The following is a 13,858-nucleotide window of genomic DNA, read 5'->3' as shown; positions in this document are numbered from 1 at the left end:
TTTCTTCCTTAATGTGAGTGTAGCATGCCCAAGCTGTCAGAAGAAAGACCACAGTCTTCTGAGTTTATCCGTTCCTTTAAAGTTTTTGAAAGTTGCGATACAAGTGTATGTAGGTACAAATAGTACAACAGTATCACACACGTTCCTACAGTTTGGGGTTTTGAAGACTTGGCACAGTACTTGCAGATGGGTATCTGCGAAACGGCAGCAATAACATCAGTGGATTCCAATGTTGATCCATAAGGAATACAAATGTGAATACATTACTCAGCAGCTTATGAGACCTCTCAGTCATTTTGAAAAGAACAAACCTTATGCTTAAAATTTTTTTACAGTCATGTACATAGACCTAATATTAAGGTAAGATAAAGAAAGATACTAATAAAGTAACAGAACATGTTCTTTTCATCCTGTCAGACTTAAAGAAAATACCCAGGTAAGGTCCCTTGAAAGGGATGCAGTGTGTTTAAAGCTAACCATGAACTTCACCGTTTTCCCAAAGCAGGGCAACTGTGAACAGTCCCTGTTTCCTTGACTATTTACAAGTGTTTTTTTTTTTTAACAGTGCTAGGTTGTAATTACTCATTCTGTTTGTGTTTGATCAGTTTGATGTTGTCCCTTATTAACTCTTACTGTGATAGGTAATTATTTGCACATGTTCATTCTTGGATTACAACAGCTTAAAAATAGCTATATAATGAGATTGGAACCAGCAAAATAAAAATAGCTGTATAAAATTAAATTGGTGAGAACATGATTCACCTCTCTGGTCACATCTTTGCTGTGTTTGCAGTGATCACAGTGGGTACTGCATGGCTGCTGCTTTGCTTGGTTGCAGCAACCACGATAGTTAATGGCCATTTTGGAAACACTGATCTCTTAAGATGCTAAGTCCTCTCATCAGTGCATGCGGAACAGCAGACATGGTGCAGGTTGTGAAAAAAGATTATTTTTCTCTTTTAGGCCACAGTACGGTGGCAAATTCTGTCAAGGCTCAAGTCGTATTTATCAGCTTTGCAATTACCAGCCCTGTCCACCAAACAGCCCGGACTTCCGAGCCCAGCAGTGTGCAGAATACAACAGCAAACCCTTCCGGGGATGGTTCTACAAGTGGAAGCCGTACACGAAGGTGGAAGGTAATTACAGCCCCGCTCTGATGGACAAAGTCAATTGCAGGAAGCAAGCTATAAAACTGTAATTCATCCATATTCTTTGGGCAAATATGACCCTGATGTAAGCAAACAGAAATTCAATTGGCTTGTTTGGAGATGTGTTTGCTTTCTAGCATACCTGAATCTCACTTTCTGTGTGATTCTGCCTGTATGAACGTGCAGAGCTGATTCTGATTGTGAATTTAGATCTTTGTCCTTGGCATGACTCCCTGGCCGTTGCTACTCTCTCTTTTATTTTATATTGGATATGCTTTAGTGTAAAATGAAAGAAAACAACAAAAAAAATTTCCATGGATTTTTCAGCATGGGAAATATGAGCTCCCACAATAACACTACCAGACTCTTCCTTCATTTGGAATGTTCTCAGATTTCTAAATGTAACAATAAATCAACCTTTTGACTTTTCTACTGGTATAGTCTCATGAGAATTGCAAAAAAGACCAATGTCCTGATATAAATTTTTAAGGCTAGCTTTTTCTACCAGATCTTTGTAAGTCAGGTCTCAATAACTGTTTCTGCTCTTTTGTAGAAGTTCATTTCTTCTTTACCCATTTTTATTTTATTATTAGAATCAATATTCATTTTTATCAGAAATAACCAATATTTTTAGCAGTTTAAAAGCACAGTTTACAGGTGCCATTGTTACAGAAGTGGGTAGTGTATAATAAACAGAAGTGGGTAGTGTATATCACATTGTAGCTGCTCTGTTTAGACCTGTGTGAATTTGCTTTGAAGGGTATTACATGTATAATGTTATACATGCATACATATAACTTTTATTTATAGCCTGTTTATTTGTCCTTCAAAAGATTTTGGAGGTACTTCGTCTGGTATTTAGAAATCTATGTTGTAACTAGTGTGAATGTAGGAAAGAGTTTCACAGCATGTCCCGATGGACATATTATAGGCAGAATGAGGCATCTTGTTTAACAGAAATTAAGCTAAACTTCATTCATTTTAAAGGTAAAGGGATCGGTTTAGCAAAAGAAATTGAAGCTTAAGATTAGGAACAAAGTATGTAATTTCTGAAAGGAAGAAGTTCCCAAATAATTCTGAAATTAACAATGCATCACTGTCCTAATTCTCTTAACTTCTTTCCCAAGACCCGTCTTTGTGCACTTAAACCCGTGATCTGGTTTTCAGAATTGCTACACATGTTTGGCCCTGTAGAAAGAGTGGAGTGCTACATACTACCAAAATCCAGTTGCTTATTTAAGGGCAGAAAAGCATTTTGAATTTGATTTCATGCTCCTGAAAACATCCCTTACTTGGTCCCTTACTTGCATGAAAATTGTGTGCTTCAGCAAGTGTTACAATATTTCAACAGCACTGCTGGATTTTTCGAGGAAGAATTTATTAGTCCTTCATAAGCACAATATACCATCCATGTAGAAGAAGAAGAAGAAGAAGAAGAAGAAGAAGAAATCTGATTGACAATGCCGTGAATTTTTGAGAGGAAAAGTGCTTTTATTAAGGGGAAATCTGTCCCTACTTCTAGCTTCCTGCTGAACCTATCATTTGTGCAATCTTGCTGCTTTTTCATTTTTTACTTAAAAAATAATGAAAATATTACCAGTCTCCCATTTCTCTTTTTTTCATAAAAAATGAAACTTGAAATTGTGGGCAAGTGCTTTTGAAATATAGGGCCACATCAGCAGCTCAGCTAATGCAATATGTGTGTTTTCACACTGATGTAGAATTTTAAATTATGTGAGTGTCTGGGTTGTCAAATACGCATTATTTTAAAAGAGTATAATATAAGCTGCTGTATTTGGCTGTATTTCTCGCTATCTTGGTGTCCCAGTATGTGACCAACCACAAATTACCTTGTAGCTTCCCTGTTACCTTGGATGTGGGAAGAAATAATGCCAAAACTTTTTTATTTTTATTTTTAATTTTCTTTGGTCTGGTAACACTTTCCTGTCTTGTTCTTTTCCCAGAGGAAGACAGATGTAAATTGTACTGCACAGCTGAAGACTTTGACTTTTTCTTTGCAATGTCCAGCAAAGTGAAGGATGGAACGCTGTGTTCTCCAAACAAATATGATGTTTGCATTGATGGAATTTGTGAAGTAAGATAAAATTAAGTTTCTTACTATCCTAATGCCTTTTTTTTTTTTGGTGGGCAGTTGACCACTTTATCAAAAATGCAGCTGCTTTTTCAAATTCCCTTGTGTCTGAGTCCTTTACTTCTGCCTTTTGGTTGCAGCAAGTAGGGTGTGATCATGGACTTGGTTCCAAAGCTGTATTGGATGCTTGTGGAGTTTGTAAAGGAGATAATTCAACATGCAAGTTCTTTAAAGGCCAATACTTGATCCAGCACAAAGCTAATGGTAAGGAAAGCTGTTCCACATGATCATCAACTCATTGCTCTCTGTATCCCCATGTAATATATATGACTCCTTGCTCATTAGGGCAGTGGCTGAAAGTCCAGATGTGAACTGAAAATCACAGGGAGAGTGAGAGGAGAGTTCACGTTTCTCCTGTTCCTTAGTAACAAGAAACTATGAACATAAGTCTTGGTTAGTTAATTTGCAGGCATTCCTCTTGTCTGCTAAGTCACTTCTTTCTATTACATTTCAATTTTCTTTTTAAAAAGTTTAGGATTCAGGCAAGTGAAAAAAATAGCTGTAAATAATTCTGTCTGGAATGAGCTCGTGGAAGATATGAACAGTGGTACACAGCATAATGCCAAACATGACAGCACTTCCCATGTCCATTTTTAAATTAAATTCATTGGAAGCCATCCAGCTGATTCAATGAATGACCCAGTCACTAGGCTGCAGACTTTTCTTCATTGGACTGTCTTCATTGGGCTTGGGAAGCAATCTAATTCTGTCTCTATTTCCCAGGCGTAAATTGCAGATAATAAGTATTTCTTTAACCTTAGGAGTGTTTCGAGGATTCATTTACTGATAATCCTAAAATGTGTCAATACTACAGTGATATAGGCCAGGAAAGTATTTAGCATATAGTTATATAGAGATAAAATATAATGCTAGGAAAATCATCTGACCAGAATGCTCTGCAAAGTTAGCCATGTGCAAAGTGGAGGTTTTCAGTGATGTCTGGTCAGACTGTGCAATAAGAGAGGCTTCTAAATGCTCAGGGGGTTGTTGGCCACAGCAGGGGGATCCAGTGGTAGACAGGGCTCCATGAAAACCCTGTGTCCAAGTGCATCTCGCCCCAGAAGCTCATCCATGATTAAAATAATGCCTTCCAACTACCCTAGGGAACTAAAGGGAGAACATGGGAAAACCATTACAGTAAAACCACTGCTAGTCTGATATGCATTTTTGCTCACCTTAGGGTGAGCTTGCTTTTTCTTGTCTTTAGTCACAAAGATTCATTCCATGAATTGAAACACCTTTGAGTTACTCTGATCACAGCCTGCATAGGAGTTTTAAAATCAGAACTGATAAGTCCTTGGGAAATAGAGTGACTTTTGATGGATCAGAAGCGCTGTCTTCAGTACCTTCCAAACTGTTGGCTCAGAGAGGGTGAAGCCTCTCTACCCTTATGAAAACTGCAAAACTGTTGCTTGCTTCTTTCTTTTCAGACTACTATGCGGTGGTCACTATTCCGGCAGGAGCGCGCAGCATCCAGCTCCAGGAAATGCAGATCTCGAGCAGCTACCTTGCAGTGCGCAACCTCAGCAAGAAGTATTATCTAACGGGAGACTGGACAATTGACTGGCCAGGAAAGTTCTCTTTTGCTGGAACCGTTTTTGATTATCAACGCTCTTTTAACCATCCGGAGAGTCTATATGCAGCAGGACCGACTAATGAGACGCTGGTCTTTGAAGTAAGTTTTCTGCTGTTTATTCTTTCCTTGATGTCTATTACAGAATTAGCAACGACAGCTTTAGCTCTGTGTTGTCGCTCTCAGCGAGATTAAAGAATAGCATTGAGCCACGACAGTGTTCAGACTTAATTGTGTAGTCATGCTAGATTGAAAGGCCTTTCACTGGTTTATTGAGCTCTGAAGTTTTAGTAAAATGTCGCATGTTCTGAGAAAAGAAAAATGTGTGAAATGCACCACGTACCACTATTTTTCGGTTGCTGCACAATGGTAACAAAGATTATAAACCCGTCCAATAAGTGGTATACAATAAAATTCAGTGATGTAAAAATTAAGTCTAATATCATGTTAAAGCTTAAGGGTAACAGGTTCAAATAATGCTGCTGAAACTTCAGGCGCATGTATCCATTTTTATATCTTCTTTGGGAAACGTATGGCCTGAGTACTGTACACGGGCTCCTATGTAATTTCTCGATTCAGTTTTATTGCTGACAGAATCTAGGATAATAAATTTTACATGTATTTATCTCCTAATCAAATTTATACCTACTCCATCTGCCAGATGCCCTGTGTCGGAACTATGTTTAGCAGAAAATAAATTTGGTGCTTATGCAGTTTGTTCCAGTGTTAGAATTTTGAAGCCGGTCCCAAGTACTTTTGCTCTAAGAAAAACCTCTGTCTGCATTAGGTTGCTTTATGAGATGGTCTCCGAGACCAGAGCATCTGCTGGTCAGCAGCCGGCGGGGCCGCGCGCGTCCCACTGCTGCCAGCTCCAGTACTCTGCTGCTTTATGAGAAAGCTCAGGCAAATCCCAGGATTTGTAGCTCATCTGTTACGTCCATTTGGATGAGTCCTTCGCTGTGAGCAGGCAGGAGCCCTCCCCAGAAGGGCTCGGTTTCTTCCCTCACCTGCCAGCAAAATCCATGTTTTCCTCCAGAGCGCCCTTGGGAGCGGGAGCCTGAGAGCCGCAGCCGCCGTGCGAGGCAGCGACTTGTGGCTCCTCACGCCGGCCTGTAACACCCCAGCTAAGAGCTGCCCTGGGCAGGGCTTCAGCAGGAAGGACACCCCAGTGCTCTGCAGCGTCTCTCTCGCACACCTCTGTTCTGATGAACTAAGAAACACCATAGTTAGAGACTGTAACATGAAATATATCCTTCAAGGAATACTTGATCAAGGGCTGCAGCTATTCAGTACAGGTTTTGCCTGGAATGTGTAAGAGTTTTACTGATACTCCTATTGATGGAGTAATGTTCTTAAACATGTTTAAGGTCCATGGGCTTCAATGGCTCTCAGAGAGGATTTTAAGTGTTTTGCTTTAGGATGGATAACTTCTCATGGGCTAACAGTTGAGTATTTTCACGAGTGATTACCATGATTTGCAATGCCTTTTTAAAGCATTGTTTTCTCAAATGAAAATTTTCCATTTGGGTGTGTATGTTAATAAGGATATTTTAGTCCAAAGAAGAGTTTGGTCTACAAGTTACAGACATGTTTTCCAGTCTGGAAATCATTTCCAAAATAGCCTTACACCAAAGCAGCAAGCACATTTATAAATACTATAAAATGTTAGACTGAACTATTGGGAATTTTATTTGTCATAATACAAATGAAATTGAACTACATTATTACAGAACTAAAGTATGAATATTAAATTGCCTACAAGATGACTGACTTGGCTGCATATTGTGCAAAAACTTTACAGAAAAGAGATTAAAGGGGAAAAAAAGGATCTTTAATGCCAAATAACACTTCTATTTTCATCCTATCAAATTATGCTAAACAGTTTTATTAAGATTTAGCATTTAACTGGAGGCTATTGCTCCTATGAGAGCTTATTTAAACTTCCCTTGTATTTTTATTGAAATACCTACACTGCTAGCATTGGTAACTAGGGATTGTAACAACTAGTCATGTATTCCCAAAATATATATCTCTAGGAGCAGTAGTTAATATTTTTTCAATAACTTAAGCAATATTAGCAGATGGAATTCTTACCAGCAGCCGGAGCTTTGCTAGCCGGTTGTGCTGGGGGACGGGGCCTGCGCTCCCCGGGGCGTCCAGGCACGCCGGGCAAGTCGGTGCCCGGGGCCATCCCTCCCTGCACACGCAGTCATTCTGCAAAGTATGTGCTTGAAAGGGCATCTGAAGCGTGTGTTAAGCGAGAAAGGAGCAGCCCAAATAGGAAAAAAGAATCGCTCTTTTCTTCCATGCTACAAAAATAGCAATAATGCAGCCTTGCAGTCACACTACCTCTTTCATATTTGTGATATATTGTTGTACAGAGTACTCCTATGCATCTTTTCTATCAGGTTTTCAGTGGTTCCATTTGGCACACATCATTTAATCAGATTTGCAGTCCTAAGACATTATTCAAAAGGATAAGAGACGAGAAAAGAATGATACTTTTTTTTCATAATTTTATTGGAATTTTAGAAAATATGTTTTTATATATATTTATATATTCATATATAAGTATAATTATGGGAGTCAGCATACCAAGGAAGACAAAGAGCAGTGACTCTGAAATTTAACTAGGTTCTGAGAGAAAAAATACAAACTTCCCTGGCCAAATATTTTTGGAGGAGGAGGAGGACACTGTGTCAAGAATGTGGAATGAAATGTGGAGGACTAGTATTTCCGGAGCTCAGCTACAAAGTGTAAATGTATGGCTCGATATAGGAGTTCGTCAGAGCTTTTCCTACTTTGTTCTAGAAGCAAATTCACGTATGGAGGGAAGGCAGCACGGTCAAGCCACTGAATCGGTGCCCGTTATAATTTGTGCATCCTTCTGAAGGTGCAGTTGTATTATTGATATTTTGGTGACTGTGGGTTTGTAGAAACCAATGAACTCAGCTGATCAGAGGTAATCTAAGGTCAACACTTTAATTTAAAGACCTTGGCCGTGCTTTTCCGGTAACTGAAAAGCTCTATTTGGGCCTCATTTCCGTGCCTTCGGACGCGAGCGCAGAGCGTGGTCCCTGCCGCACGGTGCTGCCCATGGCGCTCCCGGCGCGTCCTGCCGCTTGCCGCCGTCCCCAGGCACCTCCCCGCGGGCTGGAGTTGGGGACTGAGGATCTGAAAAGGCCAAACAAACTGAACTGAAAATCCTGCATGAGCGCGGGCTGGTGAACTAACCTGGAAACAAGGGAACGGGATAATCTGATTTTGCGTGTTGTCAGTGAGGTGATGAAGGATGAATTGATTCGAGACTCCAATCTGACTTGGAAAAGCCCAGATTTTCAGGATGAGACAGAACCTGTATCCTCACTGAACTCTACCTCACACTCGGTGAAATATGGAATCAGGGAATTATGAAATCTTGGTGAAGAAAGATGGTTTATCTTGATAGCAATAGGTAACAGATGGAAAGGCTGCTTTACAAAGCGGCAAACATCCACAGGAAGGGAAGGTGAAGGGAGCTTCAAAGCAGGAAAATGTCTGATTAAAACCAGTAAATCACTTCCTCCTTGTCGATAAAGGGGAAAAAGAAGGAGAGAGAGAGAGAGAGAAAGGAAGCCAGGTGGAATGACTTTACTGATGATCTAGCTGCCACTGGGAGAAAGCCAAGCTGCAGTTATAAAGTATTACATTTATTATTAGCTACTAGATGATAAATTTGTAGTGATTTCCCCTAAAGAGAAAGTAAGTTAGAGAGCTAAGATGTGCTTATAAGATACAGATGTTGATGTAGTATAATGGATAAAAGAGTTCTCCTTTAGTGAAGAGAGATTAGCTGGACAGGATCCCTGAAGGTTGTACATTTAGCATGTGAACAGTAAAAAGATGGAGACCCCGTAACAACAGAGGACAAATTTGAAACAGCTGAGGAAGGAATGAGATCATACAAGACCTTTCAAGGATACTCTTTTTCTGTCTTTTTTTTTTCCTTTTAATGACCTTAGTGGACTTTCTTGAAAAACAATAGTTTTTCATAAGCTTTTAGTTAAGACTGTTTTTAAAGTGTCTGTAGGAACATGGAAGGCATAAAGATGCTTTTGTTTGAAGGTCTGGCTAGCTGGTTAATGGATAATTCTTCCTTTACAGTCACTTTTTCTGTACAGGTTCTCTCACTTCCCTTTGAAGCTCTTGCTATTAGCGACTGTCATGGGTATCATCCAATATGTGCCCGTTTTAGACAAGGGTCCTGTGTTTTTAAACTGTTTCAACATTTTCTCCCAGTATCATATGCTCCATGCTCAGATGTGCACCACTGCCAACAAAGTAAACTCATGAAAGTCAGTGGAATAAACCTTGATTAATTAAAGAAATCAGAATCGGTTCAGGATGCTGGATGTTGCAGCATCTATTAAATCCATGTGGGTAGTAGTAGATGAAAATGCAGGACTCCCTGCGTTTCTTTCTGGAAGCAGCAATACCAGCAGCAGTTAGCACTCCGCCAAGCGCACAGACCTCTCCATCTGCCCTCTTGGAGAAAGCTGACTGCTTTTATACCTAAGCAAATTATCAAAGCTTTACAAAGCATGGCAGAGACACAGGAAATGAAGATGGAATTGAAAAATCAGGTTAGAGTTACTATGTATGTCGCTGTTCTAAATTTGGGTTTATGCCCATTTTCTACGCTATGCAAATGCAGAATGGGTAAAGATGAAAATACATGAAGCATGTGTGAGTAAACAGTAGCTATTCCTTTATTTTGCTCTTTTTTTTAAAGCTCAGCTTCACACCGTAAGTGATAAACATCCATTTGTCCTTCATAGAGGGGCTCGCTCATTTTTTTCAACTTGTTACATGCCAGATGCTTTTATGTCTTCCAATACATTAGACAGAATACTATAGAGGAAAAAGGACTTTATCTTGTCTAAATTAATCTCTCTAAATTAAGTGTATTTGCAAGTAATTTCACATACAACATCTTATAATAAAACATACCTTAAAAGCACAAATCGGTCATAAAAATGGCATGTTGATAGGCACTTTAATTATTTGCCCCCTCAAAAGGCAGTATTTTATTGGAGGCTTATCATAGTCATCAAAAAAAAATATTAGTGGAGCAGATGTACAGCTAGTTTAGAAAATGTTTGGATTTAGCTTTAAAATCAAAATTAGCAGTAAAAGGAAAAGATCTTTACTCAGGAGAATTCAACTTATCCATTGTTTTAACATTTTATGCCCTAAGCAAAAGCCCCACAGTTCTTTTCCTTCAGCTTGGTCTGGCAGATTCCAGCTATAGAGTCTGTGGTTTTCGAGCTCAAGAAGCTGTAAATTTTATAACTGTGCGCCCTGCGGTCAGAGCTGCTGAGTGTTGTGTCTGAAGTCAGGTGGTTGGTGTGTTAAAGGTAGACATTAAACAGTTCAGTTGAGGAACTGGAAATGTTTAAGGAGGTTGTTTGCCAGCTGTAAATTTGGGAGCAAATGCCAGTTGGCTGAAAAGATGCTGGAATGCATCCAGTTAAGTAGACTAGCATTGGAGGTCTTTCCAAATTTGTGGGTCTGATAACTTGGCTGTATATGCAGACTGCAGTTATTGGGTTGTTAAGGAAGGGCTTTATAATGAATGTTTGAAAGTACGATAGAATTTTTTTTAATATATTCATTACTTTGGCAAAATTGCAGCTTTGCAATAGCATTGCATTCTTGATGAAAACTTGGTCGAACATTATACACTGAATAACATTTTTCAGCTGAGTGAAAAGCGACTTTAAATTATATCCTTTTGTACCCTGCAATATTGGGTCTCCAATACTTTTCCCGGCTTAGCTGAAAGGAGGTAGGATAAGATACAGCAAGTACAATCCAGCTCCTGCTTTCTACACGTTCCCTCGTGTGATCTGGTGGGTGGGAGGGCGCCCTGGCTTGGCTGCTGCTTTGGAAGTCGCAGACGTTGTCTTTGCCCGACGGCGGCCGCGCGCCAGGCCCAAGGCGGGGACGCAGCCCCCGTGCCGCAGCGTTGGCCCCAGGCACTCGCTCCGGGGGCTGCTGCTTTCCTGTGTCGTCGTGTGACACACGTCGTGTGTGTCGAAGGGCTAGACACTAACGTGGCTCCTTGTGGCGGATCGCTGCCTCTCCTCCTTTCCACTGCGTTGAAGCACCAGAGTATCACTCTAACAGCGATACAGCTGGTTGCCATTTCTTCTGTCTTGTCATCCCGCCCTCTGAATCCTGCTGCTCAGGTGCTTTTCTTGCCTCTGACAACTAGGTAGTACTTCCCAGAGGGCTTTTATTTCAGAAGACTGTTTATTTTGGCCACCGATACAGCAGTTTTGTGACAGTTGACAGAATCTAGAGACAACGGTTGATCATTACACATGGTCCTGAGCCATGGACAGGGCATAAGGATCCTCCTCTTTGCTGCTGGACTTACTTGGAGGCTCGTTAGGAGTTCAGCCTCGGCACTTGAAGGAGCACAGAGCATTCACTGAAATAGGAAAAGGTGCATCCTCAGAGGACTGTGATTTTGACCACACAGCTAATTGCCAAACTTCTTCCATCACAGGAAGAAAATTAAGCTACTTTTCAAACCTGTTTGCTTCCCCATATTTGGATAGGCCCATAAATGTGCTCTTTTTTTGAGAAGTGGCTTTATGCCACACATTTTTCTGAAAAAAGTGTGTCACCATTTTTACTAAAGAATGTGTTCTGCAGCTTCACACATTAGATGTTTGTCTTGTGCTTGTGCAGGCCAGCTTGAATTTGCCCAGCAGCCCAATTCCTATGTTTTCTTTAATCCTGGTCTGGTAAAATTGTTGTGATCTACTTGGATGACTCTTCTGTAAAGCACATATGGTAACATTATTTCTTTCAGGAATATTCAGTAGAAATAGGGACAGGTACTTCAAGGTGTTTATGAAACAAGCTCCTTTTAATAAAGCATTTAGTCTTGTTTACATATTTTAATTTACCTATGGTGAGGTTTTCTAATCTGAGTCTTTCAATGAGAAAACGCACACTCTTCGTTTCTTTTGAATGTATTTTGCCTTTCATAGTTCTGAATTCCTATATTCTCAGTTTGGATCATTATCAAGGCTCACTGACTGAAATATTTGGCTAAGAATGGAGTATGTAGCATCCATTTTTCTTTCTTTTAGAAAAGTAAACATTATGCAGTCCAGATCCTTCATGTGTTCAACATTGCTGAGCTCAAGTTCATGTAAATTTGGTCTAAATTTTCACTGTAATGGGTAATTTCTCTTTTCCAATATGTACATTTTTGGAATACTTTAGAACACTTGGCCACATGTTAGAATATTATTAAGTTTTTTGGTTGTAAAAGACATAAATGTAAGTTTGTTGATGATTTTTGAAACCTGTCTGTATAGAGGTCAGTCCTACCTACATGGATGTTCTTAAGCACTCAGATGTCATGGGACGTATTGCCTACTATATTTTATGAATATCTTGAGCAATCATCATTAACATAAACCGGAATCATACTTGAAATGCTAGTGGTAATAGAAAAGCATGTTTAGGAAGTGAGGTTAACTGCACCTGCTCTTTATATTAGTAGGACCAGGCCCATATTGGTCAAGAAATAAAAGTTAATAGAGTTCTCTAATTGTAAATTCTCGTAAAAGAATATAAATGTACTTAGCTGCCAAAAATGCTTTCTAAAATCAATGTTGTTAAATAGAAAATTTCCCCAAAATTTAGATATGTGTCAGATGTTCCTACATCTTGCATTGATTTTAATTCACACTATGGTGGAATGAATACAGTGAACTGTGGAAAATTGTTTACATGAAAGCTGCACTATAATTTACTCCTAAAATATTAAATAGTGAGACACTGAGAAATACCTCCAAGAGCTGGGGTCCCTGAGTTAAGTGACAAAGATTGTTCCTATAGCCAGTAGTCACACTTCCTATAGAATTTCCTTTACTGAAGAATTGTCTCCAGAGAGTTCTGTCAGAAACACGGTGTGTATAGATGTTATGTGGGCAGTCTGTGTCGTTCAACTTCCGTTAGAATGACAGCACTTTTTTGTTTCCCTTCCCACCCCTTTTTTAAACCAAACTCTAATTCCCCTCTCTAGATCCTGTTACAAGGCAAAAATCCGGGGATAGCTTGGGAATACACCTTTTCCAAAAGCCCCCAGGAGAACAAGACTTCGGTGAGGCGACACAGCCACGCGTGGGTGACGGTGCAGTCCGCGTGCTCGGCCACCTGCGGCGGCGGTAGGTACCTGCCCGGCCCCAACCCTCCATCTCAAACGGTTCAGCACCTCCTCAGTTCACACAAGTCTGTATCCATAGAGACACGGGATTACGCCAAATGCCTCATCCTTTTTTTTTATTTGACAGCTTATTACATCAATGAAACACCTTTCTTAATAATAATAATAATAAAATCTCATTCCCATCTCAATTCATGTCACTTAAGGTGACTCAGTATGTCTTCTTCAGGTCAGTTTTAGTCATACAAAATCTTGCTGTTGAAGTAATGAGGGAATTAAATACATGCTTTGATGTAGTTGTAATTTGGGAACATAGAACGATAACAAAGAATAAGGAATAAAATGTATCTCTCTGTAGAGAGTAATTGAAGATGAAAATATTATCGAGACCTTTGCTGACAGTTTCACCCTGATCTTCTCATTGTTTAATTACAAATATTTGAGTTAAGCCAGGTCAATCTCTGAAATTCTATGTAGGCTAAAGATTTCTTATTACCATATTCCTCTAGGTATTTGATCTGTTCACACCATGTATTTATTTTTCTAAATCCTGGATGTTCTGTCACTGAAAGTAATCCTAGGATTTAATGAAAGCAGAAAACTGACATGTGGGAAGTCTTGCCAAATGAATGGAGAATTAAAAAATTAATGGCTTTTCAATTGGAGCTGGGTCATATAAACAAGATTATATGATGTGCTTATCTGTAATAGCAAAGAAGTGGATGGGCTGCTATGCTCCTGTACTGGAAAAAAGA

General features: G+C 39.6%; 1 protein-coding gene across 1 annotated transcript in view; it reads left to right on the top strand.

Annotated features, from left to right (window-relative positions):
• ADAMTS18 (ADAM metallopeptidase with thrombospondin type 1 motif 18) overlaps positions 1 to 13,858 on the top strand; it is a 70,916-nt gene that overhangs the window by 42,342 nt on the left and 14,716 nt on the right. Inside the window, exons 13-17 of the mRNA XM_088530808.1 lie at positions 964 to 1,136; positions 3,113 to 3,243; positions 3,381 to 3,504; positions 4,731 to 4,975; positions 12,963 to 13,104. Coding sequence (XP_088386934.1) covers positions 964 to 1,136; positions 3,113 to 3,243; positions 3,381 to 3,504; positions 4,731 to 4,975; positions 12,963 to 13,104 — 815 coding nt within the window. The remainder of the gene's footprint in view (positions 1 to 963; positions 1,137 to 3,112; positions 3,244 to 3,380; positions 3,505 to 4,730; positions 4,976 to 12,962; positions 13,105 to 13,858) is intronic.

Source organism: Tinamus guttatus, unplaced genomic scaffold, assembly GCF_059628265.1.
Source record: "Tinamus guttatus ecotype Peru unplaced genomic scaffold, ASM5962826v1 Tinamus_guttatus_pri_ptg000389l, whole genome shotgun sequence".
In the NCBI taxonomy this organism is placed as follows: Eukaryota; Metazoa; Chordata; class Aves; order Tinamiformes; family Tinamidae; genus Tinamus; species Tinamus guttatus.
This window is presented reverse-complemented; position numbering and strand designations above follow the sequence as displayed.